General features: G+C 36.9%; 1 protein-coding gene across 1 annotated transcript in view; it reads right to left on the bottom strand.

Moving 5' to 3' along the window:
* The window catches only part of DTL (denticleless E3 ubiquitin protein ligase homolog), a 40574-nt gene that overhangs the window by 12986 nt on the left and 10176 nt on the right, over positions 1-17412 (bottom strand). Inside the window, exons 8-14 of the mRNA XM_029933376.1 lie at positions 16229-16341; positions 14953-15026; positions 13519-13622; positions 13126-13230; positions 10080-10192; positions 3368-3457; positions 935-1070 (exon numbers count right to left, since the gene is read on the bottom strand). Of these exons, the coding sequence (XP_029789236.1) occupies positions 935-1070; positions 3368-3457; positions 10080-10192; positions 13126-13230; positions 13519-13622; positions 14953-15026; positions 16229-16341 (735 nt within the window). The remainder of the gene's footprint in view (positions 1-934; positions 1071-3367; positions 3458-10079; positions 10193-13125; positions 13231-13518; positions 13623-14952; positions 15027-16228; positions 16342-17412) is intronic.

A 17412-nucleotide genomic window follows, 5' to 3' on the forward strand; every position in this document is an offset into this window, starting at 1 on the left:
TGATTCCACACCATATTCCGTTGGCTTCACCTTGTACACATATCCAGAATTTGAAGACTTCTTACCATATCTTTTGCTACCCCTCTGTCCAAGTCACCACTATGGCTTCCTGGATTATTTCAAAAGGACTTTAAAATTAGCTTCCAGCTTTTATCCCGCCCCTGTTACAATTTGTTTTCAACAAAGGCGTGAGAATGATCAAGCAAAGTCAGATCATGGTACTCCTCTACTTAAAACCATGCAATAGCTTTTTGTCTGTCAGAATAAAAGCCAAATTGTAGAAGAACCTCATTTTCCATTACTATTCCCCTCCCTCTCCTTAGCTTGCTTCAGCCACAGGGGCTGTAGCCACATGAGGCTCTTCAAGGAACAAAAAAATGTCAGGCCTGCTCTTACTTCAGGGCTTTTGCACTGGCTGTTTTGTCTGCCTGGAATGTTCTTCAAAGTGCCCACATGGCTCACTATTTCACTCTTTTACTCAAATGTCATGTAAACATTGAGGCCTCCCTGGGCACCTAATTTTCCAGTGTTCTTTTTTTTTTTTCCTCAAGTACTTATGATCTGATGTAGTACATATTTTACTTTAATTTGTTTCTATGCCTCTCATGCTAATCTGTAAGCTTCATTTGTCTTTGGGTTTTTTGATTCTTTTGTTCATTGCTAAATCTCTAGCAACTCAGAACAGTGCCTAGCACATAGTAAATGTTCGAAAAACATTTTGAAAATAAATCCACTACTGTATTCCAGTGCTTCGTATAGATGATAAACATAGTAGTGCTCAGAAAATATTTATTGAAAAGAATAAATGTCAAAAAGATGGTGCTTTCCTTTAAAAATATACCAAGACAAGACCAAATCTAGCTTATCACTCTGTACTGCAGAATGAAACCAATCAAACCATGAACAGCTTAGAAAAATGCATGGGATTCCTTACCTAGGTCAGCTCTTGCCTCTTTCTTCTTCTGAGATGCCCAACCTACTAGGGAGAGTTTATCTCCTCCTGATTTCTCCTCTAAGCCTCTATTCAAGCGCCAGATTTTCAGTGTATTGTCATCAGAGCAGGTAGCAATCTAATGAGGACCAGGAAGGGAGTCAAGAAATTTCAATCAAAGATTTACAACAAGTAAAAAGTAGATCTTAAGGACTCCTAAAGAGAATTATTCTGTTTGATATACCAGGATATAGAAAGTGATATCTGAAAAACCATATATTTCCATTCCCTGCTTTCAGGAATCACTCCAGATTTCCAAAGGACTCTCTATAGTGTTTTTTTTTTTTTATAATTCTGCTGGTATGTCTTTCATTACCAGTCATTTCTTACCTGATCTAAGGCCCTGCTATAAAACCAAGTTCATTTCATTTTAGTCTTAAAAACTTGGGTAAGTCATTATCTTTATCACCTTCTATAAAACTATGACATATATAATACCTTTTTTTACTCTTCCTTTTAAGTGATAAACCTGTATATGTCACCAACATTCAATTTCTACCACTTTCTTCTGAATTATACATGTTCTGGCTCACTGCTAAAGTAATGGGATCATTTCCAAGATCAGGCTTAGTCCATGACTCTAGGAAGCTGGGACACGTAGAATGAAACTATTCCTTTGAGATTCTTTTTCAAATAGGTAAAGGAGCGATCTGGGAAAACAACAAGTTCACTAGGCTGCAAGAAGTTAAAAATAACCTTTGCCCCTTTAAAAATATCTGACCATTCCTGATCATGGTCCCAAGCCTTTTATGGCAGAGAAAGTCCAGCCTGAAGAGCTTGTGGCAAATGGCCACTGGTACCAGAACTGTTCCCCAGCATTTGTTTATATAATTTCTCTATTTCAGTCACTAAAGAGAGAGAAAAAAAGAACAAACGCTCTCTTAAGTCCTGGACCCCAAGAGACTGGCAGCTTTTTCCTTTCCTTACTGGGAGGCCAAAAGAAGACACACATATTTAACTGCTCAACAAGAAATGCCTGGAATCCCCAGTTACTCAATGGTCTATTAGTGAGAATTATTATTTTGAGAGCACCTACTGTGCATCTGACAACTTACATTTTTTATCGTTTAATTCTTACAATGTAAAAAACCTTGAACTTAAATAACCTCATCTGCAAAGTAAGAATAAAGTTATTTGCCCAATGTTACCACAATTAAGTGGCAGAGCTAGAAATGAAATATTAAAAGTTTTTCCAATTTCAACATCTAGAACCTTTTGTTTTTAAACCACATCTTACCCTCCTAACTCTAGGCTAGGAGCAAAATTATTTTAAAAAACGTTTTTAAAGGGTCATCACTAGATTAGTATACGTAAACAGCCCTGACATTTCCTAGGAGTCTTTTCTGTGCATATAGATAATGCATAGAATATATGATGGTTGAAAAAAGATGACACAAAAAACTGAAAAATTAAGAAACTATCTTAGTTCTACAAAAATATAAAATATGTTAAAAGCAGGTATTTCACTGGAAGTTACACGGAATCCCAGAAAGAAAATGTCACTGGGATGTAATTATTGGTGATTAAAATAGTAAGTTAAAAAAAAAAAAAAAGGCCTATCATGAGGATGAGCACCGAAATGGTTATACAGGGATAGAGAAATAAAAAGAAATCCACAACAGTACTGGAAGCTAGCAGGGGATGCCATGAGTAGGCCAGACCATAAAAAGTTTCTGGAAGATAAAAAACAGATGGGAACAAAACCTCAAAACGTCATACATGAAAGGGGAGATCTCCACAGAAGTGCTATTTCTTGTAAGCCCCAAATAACCCAAAGACCAGAGGCAGTAGAGGCCAGGAGAGTAAGTGGAACTTGGGCCACTATTATATGAAAGCCCTACGTGTACATAGTTTATGTTTCTGGCCTTTTTACATTTCAGAACTTTGTTTTTAAGCATTACTGTTAAATTTTTTTAAAGTGAGAAATGCCTAAAACATTTTGGGGCTACTTATGCAGTTTTGCCAGAGATAACCCTGCACATTAAGACTTCACAGTACACGCTGCTTAGGCATATGAAGACTAAACTGGATTGTGAAGAACAATCGAGTTGCTACCTTTAACATACCACCTTGATAATATGTAGCAAGTTAATAAAACTGTTTTTTTTCACCTTAAGGTTTTTGGGTGAAATTTAATTACATTAAAAACTTAATTCCATGTTTAGGAAAACAATGCCTTCTAAGGAATCAAGAAATCCATTCTCATTCCTTAGTCTAAGTTTCTCTACTGGTAGATATAGATCCTGGATGGCCTCTAGTTCTTTCGATCTCTATATAAACATTAAATAAATCTGTATAACTCTCAAACTAACCTTGGGAAAATCTAAAAATCTGTGATCCACTTTTTAAATCAACTACAGAGATTTATTTACAAACCTTTGTGAAGTCTGATGGACACCAGCACACAGATGTGACCTCTTGAGAGTGACCCTGGAGTACAGTAGGTGGATGCCAGGGTGTGGAGACCTATCACACCGGCAAAGAGAAAAAAACAAGTCAGCAGAGCAGTGTTAGGTCTCCCAGAGAGAGCCTTTGAATCTTTCCATATTTGTGCCTTAGAGCGCTTTGTTACCAAAGGTCTCTAAGTATGCCTAGTAATACCTCAGAAAAGAGTTCCAACAGGCAAAGTATTTGTCACTGATCTGAGAAAACAGATATGAACTAGGACTACTTAGCTATTCATATATATTTTGACTAAAATGCAAGAATGACATTTCCCCTCATTTCTTAGCTGGTAAACTTTCTATAAGGATGGGGTTCAGCTGCTAGGTAGTGTGCACTTCAAGTGCAGTCCTATTTTTACATTGCCTAGACATTTTCCGATCTTCTCTAATCAGTGACTTCCAGGAACACTCCAGTAAGTATACCCTGAAGGCACCTCAGACATACTACCAGTTCTCCTGCGACAAGAGGACAGTCTTTCATCCAAGAGACTCACTGATTTTTACCAAAGTCATCCCTTCATTTTGAAGGACTATAAACCATATACTTTTTTACATGGCACTTTGATATCCCTTTTGGAAAAAAAAAATCTTTGAAGATTTCATTTTGGTTAATTTGCTTAAAGAACTCTTGAATTTTAAGTTAAGTTCTGCCACATTTTAATGAATCAAGATGGGTCATATTGTGCAGTGCAACACATGTGACTGAGGTTCAGATTCCCCCTCACTGGATGCCATTAGTGATCTGCATTTGACAGTTGATTCATTCAAGAGCTGTCGATCCCTTTCAGAGGCCATGGGAATTAATCAGCACAATATGGCACAAACTCATTTCTATTATTAGTACATGTGTTTGAAAAAGAGAAACTATTCCCTTTTCATTTTCCCGAGGCTCTGAATCATTGTTCATCTGTATGAAGAAAGTGGAGGCGACTCTGGAAAGAATATTTGCAAGAATGACTAAACTTAATAGATTCCTTCAATTGTAGTGAAGATATTCAACACACTGATTCATAAGGTTCTCCAACTCAATTATTACTACTCTTCTCTTGGGTTAATTGGCACATGTAAGGATTCAAAAAGCAAAAGAAGAGAAAGAACAGAGTCTAATTTGCCTTGCTGGGTTAATTAGAGTTTCACAGAAAAAGCTTTTTCCTGAGTATTAACAAAAAGGATCTCACTTTCTGCCTCCTACAATGGCACAGAGAACAATAACTCGTTCTCTCACGAGGTAGCATATTTTAGAAAAGACTTTTGAGATAGTCTCTTTCAGGAGTCACAGAAATTCTCCTCCTTCCCTCTTTGGGATGGCCCCAGCCCATTAAGTTTCTCTTTATCCAAGGCCCAAGCAGGACTGGTAGCAGCAAATTAAAAGGGAGAGAAAATCCTAATGTCCTTTTGACCCTCCCTGGTAGGAACATATTACTCTACTGCGTTGGTTTACTCTGCTTATGGCCTCTAACTTGTCATTTCATGATACTGGCTCTTCTTCAATTTCCTAGGCATTACAATACTGAAGGGAACCTAAACGTGTATGCAAAGGATTAAAATAAATTTCAAGAAAAACCAAACATCCACCAATAGAATCCATGTACATCTTTGCATTTACCTATAAGATATAAGAGAAAAAAACAAAAGACCCCTTGGAAAAACATGTTACAATCTGACAATAAGGGAGGAATAATAATGACAATAAAAGTCAGCATTTGTTGAGCCAGGCACTTTACATAGCCTTAAACTTGGGGGGGCAAGGTTCCTCAAAAAGTTAAACATAGAATTACTAGACGACCCAGCACTTATATTCTTAGGCATACACACAGAAGACCTGAAAATGTATATTCAAACAAAAACTTATACATGAATGCTCATAGCTGCTTTATTCATCATAAAGCCAAAAAAGTAAGATATTCAAATGTCTACCAACTAATAAATGGTAAGTAAAATGTGGTCAATCCATACAATGGATAGTCAGCCACGAAAAGGAATGAAGTACTGATACCTGCAGCAACATGAGAAATCTTGAAAACATTACATTAAGTAAAATAAGCCAGACATAAGAGATCACATATTGCGTGACTCTGTTTATAGGATATGTCCAGAAGAGGCAAATCCACAGACAGAACATAGGTTAGTGCTGGTCGGAGGCTGAGGGCAGGGGAGAATGGAGGGTGACTCTTAAAGGGTACAGTGTTCCTTTTGGGCGTAATGAAAATGTCTGGGAATGAAATAGTGATGGTGGTTGCACAATATTTTGATGGTACTCAAAATCTATGAACTGTACATTTAAAAATGACTAAAATGATAAACCTTATATTCTGTCTCAACAAAAAAACGTGGAGAGGAGGGCATGTTGTGTGATGGAATGAGAGGTACTGTCCAGCAAGTTTACATGAATGGCAGTTGCAAGAGTTTTCACAGTTTAGGACTAGATTAGCATGGTCTAGTATACTTGCTGACTACTTGAAGAAGATGAGTGTCCTCGGGTGAAGCTCAAGTTGTTTTTAAAACCTTCATTTTTATTCAAACTTAATTTTTATAAAACATCGCTGTATTTACATGATTTCTTTTTTAAAAGCCTCTCTCTACCTTTAAGCAGGAAGAAGAAACTATTTAAGACCAAAAGACATTTACACCTGTGCATCCTGGAGAGGGTCAAACCATGGAAAAACCGCCCTCTCTTACATATTCTAGCTGTTACAACGACTTTAACTCAAGGCATGAAGAGTCCTCGTGGTAAAACTCCTGGAACTATAAAGGCAACAGGTAGAAAGAACTGGTTCTAAGCTATACATGTAATAAAACATTTGGTATCCTTAAACATGCAAGAGAGTTCAACCTCTTTACCCCCAAAATCTCCTTACTACGCCCAGTGAGAAACCAAATCTCATCTTTATTTCTGCCATGAGGTCATTTACACTTCCTAAAGTGTCAGGCTCAATGTTTCGCCAGTCAGCGGTAGAATGACTGTGCCAAATGAGTTTATTTATAACCACTCCAATACTATTCAGTGCCTATTAACAGAAATGAACCAGGGAAAGGAGGTGAGGGGTGAGAAATTAAAAAGAAAAAAATATTAACTGTATTTTTAAGTCTTGGGCCTCAGTACCAGAGAGTCTATGTCTCCCCTTTGCTGAACAGTGGAAAAGATTAGAAGGCCATTCTCTTCTGTCTTAAGATCTGAAACACCTTTATTTCTCTCTGTTTTCTTGTGCCCATGGACTTTTTAACATAGGAAAAATCCCAACACTTGGAAGGAATTCTGACCTTTTGGAAACATAGCAGAGCTATATAATAACCCAATAGTCTGGATACTCAGCTTGCATGGAATGGGTTTTCAGCTACACCCCCACCTTATGTTTTAATCATGGAAAAGAGAAACTGAGCCACCTCATCAGGCAAATTCAATTTTAGGAGCAGTAAGCTTGCCAGGATCTCAAATATCAGAGCCTGCACATTGAGTTATGTGTGGACACGCAGGAGAACATCATGTCTGAACCACATCATTCAGCACTGACATGTGACCCAACCTAGGAATTTAGAAAGGGTCACCCATGTATGATAGCCACTGAGTAGATGTCTGAAAATGGGTTACTAACAACAGCCACGTATCTTTACTGCATGTCTTTAAAGAGAGAAACTACCTTGACCCCCATTCCCTGAAACAAAACTAGACAGAACGGCCTATTACTAAAGAAAAGAGCTAGAAAGAATTGACAATAAAACTATATCTATAAGCACATACACACATGCATAATATACAATAACATGTATAATTACGTACATGTAATTAAAAAACTGATTTTAGGGGTGCCTGTGTGGCTCAGTCGGTTAAGCGTCCAGCTTTGACTCAGGTCATAATCTTGTGGTTTGTCGGTTCAAGCCCCGTGTCAGGTTCTGTGCTGACAGCTCAGAGCCTGGAGCCTGCTTCGGATTCTGTGTCTTCCTCTCTCTCTGCCCCTCCCCTGCTCGCACTCTGTCTCTCTCTCAAAAATAAATGTAAAAAAAAAACCAAGCCTGATTTTTCAGTGTGTTAAGTGTTTTTGCATAATCTTTTATTTTGCTTTTTGGTATGTATAATTTTCTTTTAAAGAATTAAAAAGCTTAAAAAAATACAGACTTTGGTAGGAAACAAAAGCTTCCTGCTAAGTTGAGAATCAGATAGAAAAAGGAATGGAGACAAGATAGTGAGACTGGGAGAAAAAAAGAAAATTAAGCATTTAGACCAAATCTGAAACTCAAAATTTAAAATATTAGAAGAAAGCATTAGTGTTAGTAACCTATATTATTGAAGTTTAAAACTCAAGTCAGAAAATTTTATAGACGAGAAATTAAGTAAAAACTCTTATGAATGAGGGTCTTAGGTCTATATTTTATAAGCAAATTTTCATTTAAAAATACAATAAATAGAGGCGCCAGAGTGGGGCTTAGTCAGATAAGCATCTGACTGGCTCAGGTCATGATCTTACAGCTTGTGAGTTCAAGCCCTGTGCTGACAGCTCAAAGCCTGGAGTCTGCTTCAGATTCTGTGTTTCCCCTTCTCTCTGCCTCTCCTGCTCATCTTGTCTCTCTCTCAAAAATAAACATTAAAAAAAATTTTTTTTAATAAAAATACAATAAATAAAAGAAATGTGCTTTTAGAAAAAGAGGCAAGTACAACACAAAAGCAACGTGGATAGAACAACGTCTCCACCATGTGATCATCTAGGATATTGTGACTGAAAACATTTAAGGCAGTGTTGCATTTTTGCACCTCTAGGTATTCAGGTTTTTTAGTGTGTCCCCAGGACCAGATAAAGCTAAGCTAAAGAATTATCCTTCATACCTGACAGATTTCTACCCTGTCCTAAACCAACATTAAAAATACGACTTCCTAGAGGTTGGCAGGAAAAAGAAAGATGTAATTGCCTCCTGAGAAGGGATTTGATAACACTGAATCTACGGGTTTATGAAGTTTGAGACATTAAACCTCTAAGATCCAAAATGTGTGAATTCTGATCATTCAATTCACCAATGTCTAGGACATTTATGACATTATTAGGCAATCTAGAAGATGATTTCTAACCATAGGAAAACAATGCCATACTACTCTTATTTCTCTGAACTCCCAGACACTGCTATAATTAATTAGTTCCAAAAGAGCTATTTTTCAGGGATTAGCAAGTGCTACTTATTGTGTAATATTTCAGTTTTCTCCACTAATGTCAAATGGACAGTTTTAAATTTCTTTTTAATATTTTTTTTATTGTTTATTTATTTTTGAGAGACAGAGAGTGAGTAAGCATGAGCAGGGGAGGGGCAGAGAGAGAGAGAGAGAGAGAGGATCCGAAGCAGGCTCTGCGTTGTCAACACAGAGCCAACTCGGGGCTCAAACTCACGAACCACGAGATTATAACTGGACCTGAAGCCAGGGGATAATGGACGGAGCCACCCAGATGCCCCCAACAGCTTTAAATTTCCTTGCTTACAGTAGTCACTGAGGAATCACTGTTATTTAAACCGTAAAAACATACTGGGGCGCGGGGTGGGTCCGTCAGTTAAGCGTCTGACTTTAGCCCAGGTTCATGGTCTCACGGTTCGTGAGTTTGAGCTCCTTGTCAGGTTCTGTGCTGACGGCTCAGAGCCTGGGGGTTGCCTCGGATTCTGTGCTTTACCCTCTCTCTGCCCCTCTCGGGCTCATGCTGTCTCTCAAAAATAATAAACGTTACAAAATAAAGTAAAAAAATACTATAAACTTGTGAAATGGAAAATCTGTAAAATAAAAATATTAAATAATGCTATTAAATATATACAAAAGAGAGGCACCTGGGTGCTCAGTCAGCTAAGTGTCTGACTCTTGATTTTGGCTCAGGGCATGAGCTCACGGTTCGTGAGTTTGAGCCCCACTTTGGGCTGTGCTGACTGTACAGTGCAGTGCCTGCTTGGGATTCTCTTTCTCTCCTCTCTCTGTCCCTCCCTTGCATGCTCTCTCTCTCTCAAAATAAATAAATAAACTTAAAATACATATATATATATATAATGTATATAATTGATAAAGCAATCACATCTAGTAATCTTAAGATTGGGCACTTATGAAAGAGTAAAGAGTATAATTACCATACAAATATTTTTGAGTGTTTTGTACAAGGCTCTATGGCTAATTTGGGTATAGGATCCTGACTATCAAAATACTGTATTTTGAAGGTATTTCTAAAAAATGCTTATTTATTTATTTTGAGAGAGTGTGTGTGCAAGCAGGGGAGAGGCAGAGAGAGGGAGAGAGAGAATCCCAAGCAGGCTCCACTCAGCGCAGAGCCCAACACAAGGCTTGATCTCATGATCAAGGCAGAAAGGCAGTCCCAACATGTTTTTCCAGGAAGTAGGACAAAATAGTTAAGACTCTCTCCAGTTTTTTGAATTCTCAATTTCCTGATAATCTGTAAAACTCCTGGAGGACATGGGTTGTCAATTTCTGAGAAGCTCTGGCCATTAAAGTATGATATATCCTCAGAGGGAGGTTGGCTATGTTAAAAAGCAAGAAGCATCTTTTATTGAACATCTGATGTAGAAAAAGTTAACAGTACATGTTTACATTAAATTTGCTCATCTTAGAAAAACTCTTTTAAAGAATACTTTAGTCTCATATTTGTGAGGGAAGTTTGCCAACTTACCTTCCAAATGTAGGCAGCTTCATCACTTGAGCCACTGACTAAAAACTGGTCGTCTGGACTAAGACTGGATTTAACATAAAAGGTAGAGTTTTGATGTCCATTGAAGATAGCCACTGCCAGAGGGGGGAAAGATGAAATTACTTGGTTTTTGTTATTTCCAGTGTTCAAATAAATGCAGACAGTATACATGTTCTAACAAGGTTTATTAGTGTATTGACTATTGAAACAGATAGTCAAGCTATATTTACTAAATTAAAGGGAATTGGACATTGGCATAAAAGTATAGGAAGTCTCAGAGAGAAGCTTTATATTAGACCCACTCTCATGACCTAAGCCCAAATACTTGGTATAGAGCGGACTATAAAAGAGAAAGTGATGAAAAACATTCTTAAGATGAAGAATGGAAGCAGTATCTACTCTTTTAGTAAAATGCCTTTATTAGGTCCCTCTTTCCCCACTGTGAGGTAGGACTTTTCCATTGTACAATACATTGGTGCTTCTTCCTCTAAGACTTTAAATCTCAAGGATAAATTTCCTATTTTATCCTTTCCTCACTAGACCTCACAGTGATTTGAACAGAGTAACATGGAACACTTGTTGCATGAATAAGCAGGAATCAGTGGAAAGAGTTAAGATTCAGGGACAGCTCATTTGGGATGTAGAAATCTAAATTTTTTTTTGGTAGGAATCTTTTTAATTATACAGTTTAAATAGGATGGGAAGAAGTAGCTAGTGGGGTAAACTATATGTTCATATGTAAGATATTCCAACTAGATTAGGGTTAGCCTTTAGGTTTAAACTTCTTAGTATCTGTGGTAAAAGGGCAAGAAATCCAATCTAGCACAGTATGCTTGATAGGCTCTTCTATACTAAGAAGACCAAAACCTGAGGCCTCTGGTATGAGAACGCTAATAGGAAGTGGAAAAAAAAAATCTCATATATTGGAGAATTTAAGAATATATATATAAGCAGGAAAAAAATTCACTCCAATGTTCTAACAGAAAGGAAATAAGAATTACTAAGGACTTAATAGCTTTCCTTAAATGGTCATAGAAACCTCTTCCTTTTACCAGAATAAAACTGGAAAAAGATCTTATAATGTTAGCTTTTCAAGAAAAAGCCTACATATTGAACACTCCGAATGTGGAAGCAGAATGTAAATCAATTCAGATATACATTTTCTTTTTACCTATTATAATAGATAAATCCTCACAAAATAAACAGGCTCCTTTGTTCTGAGTACAACTCCAAAATTATATTTGTTTATCTTTCTCAATTCTTAACTATGAATGGAAAAGTACAGAACAAATTTCCCACTAGACCTATAAGTATTTATTGCCCTCTGCTGGTCTAATAATGTACACTGCAAATTCTTCAGACCTTTTGAAAAATCCTTAAACCTGTATTGGTTGATGAGCTCAACTTAAACTTTAATAATGTGGGCTCTGAAAATGAACATGCTTTATTGAAGTAGTTCAGTCACCTCTACGAACATCACTTAGTATAATAAAATATTGTGAATTAAAAGTATGGAAGAGGAAATATTAAGCCAAGGACCCTTTCTGAAATTTTGAAAAAGATACTGGGTGTCACACACATCTGTCACTTAATTTCTAAGGAACATTAGATATCAATCTATGTACCTAATACTATTTTAGGAACACAGGAAAAAGGTTACTAAATTATCAGTAAAGTAGCCTTGGGCATATTTGTTTGATGACAGAGGAACAAAGTAAACTCAAAGCCCCTCTTTAGGGCCACACTATAAAAAAAAAAATGACACAGAAAGAGCTCTTGTGGGACGCCTGGGTGGCTCAGTTGGTTGAGCTTCCGACTTGAGCTCAGGTCATGATGTCATGGCTTGTAAGTTCAAGCCCCACGTCAGGCTCTGTGCTGACAGCTCGGAGCCTGCAGCCTGCTTGGGATTCTGTGTCTCCATCTCTTGCTGTTCCTCCCCCACTCATGCTCTGTCTCTGTCTCTCTCTCCCTCTCAAAAATAAACATTAAAAACATTAAAAACAAAAAAAGCTCTTGTATATTTGATAATCACAATTGGGATTATACTTTTTTTGGAGAAAGATTTCAAAAAGTCTATTTTATATGACTATTTAAGTTAAAAGCTATCCAAGTTCTGGTTCTATCAGGAAAATGGGAAAAGAAGTTATAAACCACTTTCCCTCTCCAAATATTCTTGTTCTTGTTTAGACAACACCAGAACTAATCCAGGGCATTAGAAATACCAACTGGGAAGCTGTCATAGAATCCGAACTCCTAGTGATGGCTTGGGGCAGTCTTTGGAAACTTCTGTAAGGGCCTAGCTAAATTCTGTACTAAGATTTCTTAGTTATCAGATTATCTTACTTTAATGGGAACTAGGTATCTCTGGGGATTGGTTACAGAATTCAAAATCTGTTTCTGGCCTGAGCAACAACCAGGTTACTCATATGTAGTTTGGCTAAGTAATTGATAATATTCTTAAAATTATGTGACCCAAATATCCCTCTTACACTATGCCTAAGAAACTTTCACTTCTTTTTTAAAAATGTCATGTGTCAACTTTATACACCAGATTCCAATTTTAATTTTCTTGAAGACAAAAAAAAAGGTGAGGTTAGGGAAAGCTAGAGGTAAAATAGACTCTGCCCAACATTAAGGAGGCTGAGTAGATAAAACCTATTTAGGGGCTTAAAAACTTCAACCCCCTAATTTTAACAAAAGACCCCTGAACAAGACAAAAGCTAAACAGAATATCTTTCTGTATCTTACAAAAATTGAGATAAGTCTAAATATAAAAGGGATATAATTTCAGGAAAGACTCACTGTTAACATATAATTAAGTCACCATATAGAGCAAGATTCTGTTTACTTGTGCAGTTACCACAGGGAAAATATACCTATGAAAACATCACTAGAACCAATAAAGACCTCAAAGTACTCACAGGTCTTCATGAATTTGGTTTACAGAAAAGGTCAAAATTAAATTATCATTAACAAACACTTCCATATTAGTTTTTGGGTACGAGATTTGAAGTGGCTAAGATCTTACCTGGAGAAGTCTTTAATCCAGTCATATTGAACATGTAGATATTGTCATCTGTGCAGTTAGCAAATAAAGTAGAGCCAGTGGAATCCAAAATCAGACTTGAGTATCCTAGAAAAAGGAAACTTTAGTTAGCATGTCCTGACAAGAGCAAGTAGAACTGAGGTGAAAATGTGGAGGCGAAAGAACATTCCACAAGATTATCAGAATTTATCTTCCCCCAAATATATATAAACCAAAAATATTCTTCTGAGTTTCTATCTTTTGAATTTCAAAAAGATACAACCACCGGTTAGCCTCAAGTCTATGTTGCTGAAAACCAGCCTGATATTTATTTTTAAAATTTTAACAAAACCTCACATATTAAAAAAAAGTCCTATAGGCTATAAAAAGGCTTACCTAGTTTTCGAGTGCTGCTACCTGGGTACAGAAAAGACTTGGATGCTATGGGTTCCTGTCGATAAGCAGTATAATTCTTTCGTAAATCCCATATTTTGATTACCCTAAAAACCAAGGTAAAAAAAGTTACTTTGTAGCCACCCAACTCTAATCAGTTTCAACTACAATGAATGTGAAATGACTTTTAATCTGACTCCTCTGGCACATCAACCAGGTATAACGAGGATATCTCACTGGGAAACAGACTGAACTATCTCATACTGCTGCCTCCAATGTCAGGCTAATAACTTAAGCAGAAAGGAAACAGATGTGTTCTGACCTAGTGATGGCTGCCTTGAGTTTACTTTAAGGGAGCGGAAAAGGAAGATGAAGGTTGGGTTCTGATGGTCATTGTTTCATTGTTTTCGGAAAGCAAAACAAAACAAAATAAATGCTTCCTAAGTTGTTAACACTCTGCATGTAACTTCTAACATCATAAGGCATAATAAGCTCTGTCCTATGATTGTATCTCTCTATATAACTCCTTAAGTAGTCTAAATGAATTTTCCTGTGAAATTAAGTATTTCTTCATTTCATCTATTGGTATAATTGTATTAATCCTCAACATCTAGTTTATAGACAACCAGAAAACCCACACTTGCTATAAAAGGGCAGTATCCTTGGAAACAGAGCAAACTTTCACAGTCATTCATAAGCATTACTAATAACCTTCAGATAATCCTCCAATTGTGCCAGAGAATTTGGTCCACAGACAAGTTTTGGTGTCCAGAAGAGACCACAGAAATTCTAGTTCACTAAGCCATCATCTTCCTAAATTAGTTTTGAAGGGAAGGATGTCTTCAGAGAGACAATGAGCAAATAAGGGGGGAAAGAAGGGTGCTTAAAAAACCACTCAAAGAATTTTTATTCTAACAAAGAAACCAACCAAGAAGTACCACAAACTTATTTGTACACCAAACATGCAGACCGATCATGGATGGCAGGAATGTGAGAGTCTTTAGGCCTTACTTATTACTCCCCAAAATGCCCATTATATACCCAGAATCAGCTTTCTTCTTTTAGGGTTACTACTAAACCTGAGAAGATAAAATCCAAAATAACAGAAATCTTACTCCTCAAAATAAGACGCGCTGCTTAAATTATACTGCGTGGACAAGTGAGCTGCCCATCCCGCTTCTCCACAAAGCAACAGCAGCCAGCACTGCTCCTGTGTGCTGGATAATGTGCTCAGTGGGACACACGGATTTACCTCATTTAATTTTATGAGGAAAAGTCCTATTTTTCAGTTTGATCTGTAGTTCCTATTCTCAGCTGGATATTCACGACGTTGAAAGTTAAAAGCACACACATTCGATTTTAATGGGACTAGGTGACTTCCCTATCATGTTTGTGAAAGAGATCTCATCAAAAGAAACAAGAAATAAAGACTCTTACCCATCCACGGCTCCTGCTGAGACTAATGTGTTCTCATCTTGAAAGAGGACCACGGTAACACTCTGCTGGAAATCCTAACAGCACCAAAGGCAGAAAAAGAATGGCAAAAAGTCCATCTTGGGTATCACAATCTTTACCACCAAGAGAGCAAGATGCTAAAATGATGGCTTCGTCCTCACCCAAACTCTTAGACTAAATTCCCCCTTTCCAATAATCCTAAATCAGATATTTATACTGACCAAGAAGGAATTTTAGTGTGAAAATGACCTAAACCTCATTAAATTATAGTATGTAGTGTTGACTGTGCCTTGTTCTCAAGAAACAAACTGGTTCTACTTAAAATCAGCCCTACTAATAAGCTGTGTATCCGTAGGAAACTCGTCTAACTTCCCTGCACCTGTTTCATCTGTAAAATGTCACTGTCCACCTAAACTAACACTATAGGCGTGTCTAAAGAATTATGGATGAAAGATGATTACATGCTCTGAAAAATTTAAAGGAACTCAGTAGAGTTTTACCTCCTAATTGCCATTAACAAGTTTTCTTGGCTCAGATTCTGATTGTCTGAAATGATATTACTTTTAACTTTACTTAGCCTCCAAAAACCACATTAACCCTGTCAATTTCCACTCATGCCTGTGTCCTATTCATGGTAAACAATTTTAATTAGTAAACACATTTCTCTAACATATTAATTTGGATCCTCCAGACCAGGAATATTAGAAAAATAAACACAATAAAGAGCAATAGTGATTTTTTTTGAAAGAAATAAATATGTTATGGGCAGTGTTTAAGCTTTGACTGCAAATTTCTAGAGATACTACAGTCTACCGAAATGTCTCAATATATTTGATATTTTGCCAAATGTTTAAAAAATATTAAAAATCCACGTTTCCTGTAGTTATGAAAACAAGAGGAGGTTCCCTCCCCCTAAAGAAAACTGTACCAAAGTACTTAATGTGCTTCTTCAAACTACCCCCCTTACCTAAAGAACTACATTATACTGTAGATATGTATATGCATGGAGATCTCTAGGGATAAGACTCAGGAAGATGAATTTTTCATATACTTCCAGGTGACTGTGTTGCACACTACATTTTGAGAACTAGTACTGTAGGTATTGAGTATTAAGCAATGAACCACTGTTACCAAGAGGAAATGAAAATTCTCATTCACTTAATCTATAGCTCCTATTTTATGCCCAAGAGGTTCTGTAAAACGAGACTCTATCCTACTGTTAAGATCTGCACACATATATACAGCTATAAAATCTTACCACAGAAGGAGCAAGTCCTTTTGCATTCTGTTTCTTCTTAGGTTTTGAAGGGGTTTGCTTGTCTAAGGTATTGTGAGCTCCACTGATTTGATTCACTTGCCGATAAAATCCATCTGAAAGGTATTCCGAACAAATTGCTTTAGGTTTCAGAATTTTATTCCCATGCTGAATACAACATTTATGTATAAGACCCCCAAATTAATTGTATTCTTCAGTGAAATTAAGAAGCTGGGAGCTACTGCATTATATTTCTTTGGTGAGATTATAATGTATATAAAAAAATAAGCATATGGACATTTGGAGCCCCTTTATTCCTAAATGCCAAAACTTGGAAGCAATCAAGATGTCTTTCAGGAGATGAATGTATAAGTAAATTGTGGCATATCCAGACAATGGCATATTACTCAGCGGTAAAAAAAAAAAAAATTAGCTACCAGGCCACGAATAGAAATGGAGGAACCTTAAGTGCATATTAAGTGAGAGAAGCAAATCTCAAAAGGCTATATATGTATGATTCCAACTATATGACATTCTGAAAGAGTCAAAACTATGGAGACAGTGAAAGATCAGTGGTTGCCAGGGCTTGAGGAAGGGAAGGTCAGGATGAATAGGAGGAGCACAGAGGAACTTTAGCATTGTGAAACTAGTCTGCATGATACTATAATTGTAGATGCACACCATTATACATTTGTCAAAGCCAACAGAATGTACAATACCAAGAGGGAACCCTAATGTGAAGTACAGAGGGACACTGGGTGCTGATGATGTATCCGTGCAGGGGCATCAATTCTGACAAACGTCCAGCTTGGCTGCGGGATGCTGACAGTGGGAAAGTCTATGGGAATAGGGAGTAGTTCAATGCAGAGATAATTCTGTATTTTCTGCTCAATTTTGCTGTGTGTCTAAAAGTGCTCTGAAAGATAGTCTGTTAAAAATAAATGAGTTATTTTTACAAAAGTGAGCAGGGATATGATCATTGCATTCTGCTTAATGGTATCATGGGAGCAATGTGAGCATAATTATGTTTAATCCAATTCTTTAAATCCAAACAATTTTCAAATTAATAGATCATCTCTCAGTAAGCCCATGTATTAATAATTCCATCAATAATTTAGGTAAATGGCATAGTTCAGAAGACAACAGAAGTAAATACGGAGGGTAATACTTGCAACACTCACAACAAT

This window comes from Suricata suricatta, chromosome 3 (assembly GCF_006229205.1).
Source record: "Suricata suricatta isolate VVHF042 chromosome 3, meerkat_22Aug2017_6uvM2_HiC, whole genome shotgun sequence".
NCBI classification, from domain to species: Eukaryota; Metazoa; Chordata; class Mammalia; order Carnivora; family Herpestidae; genus Suricata; species Suricata suricatta.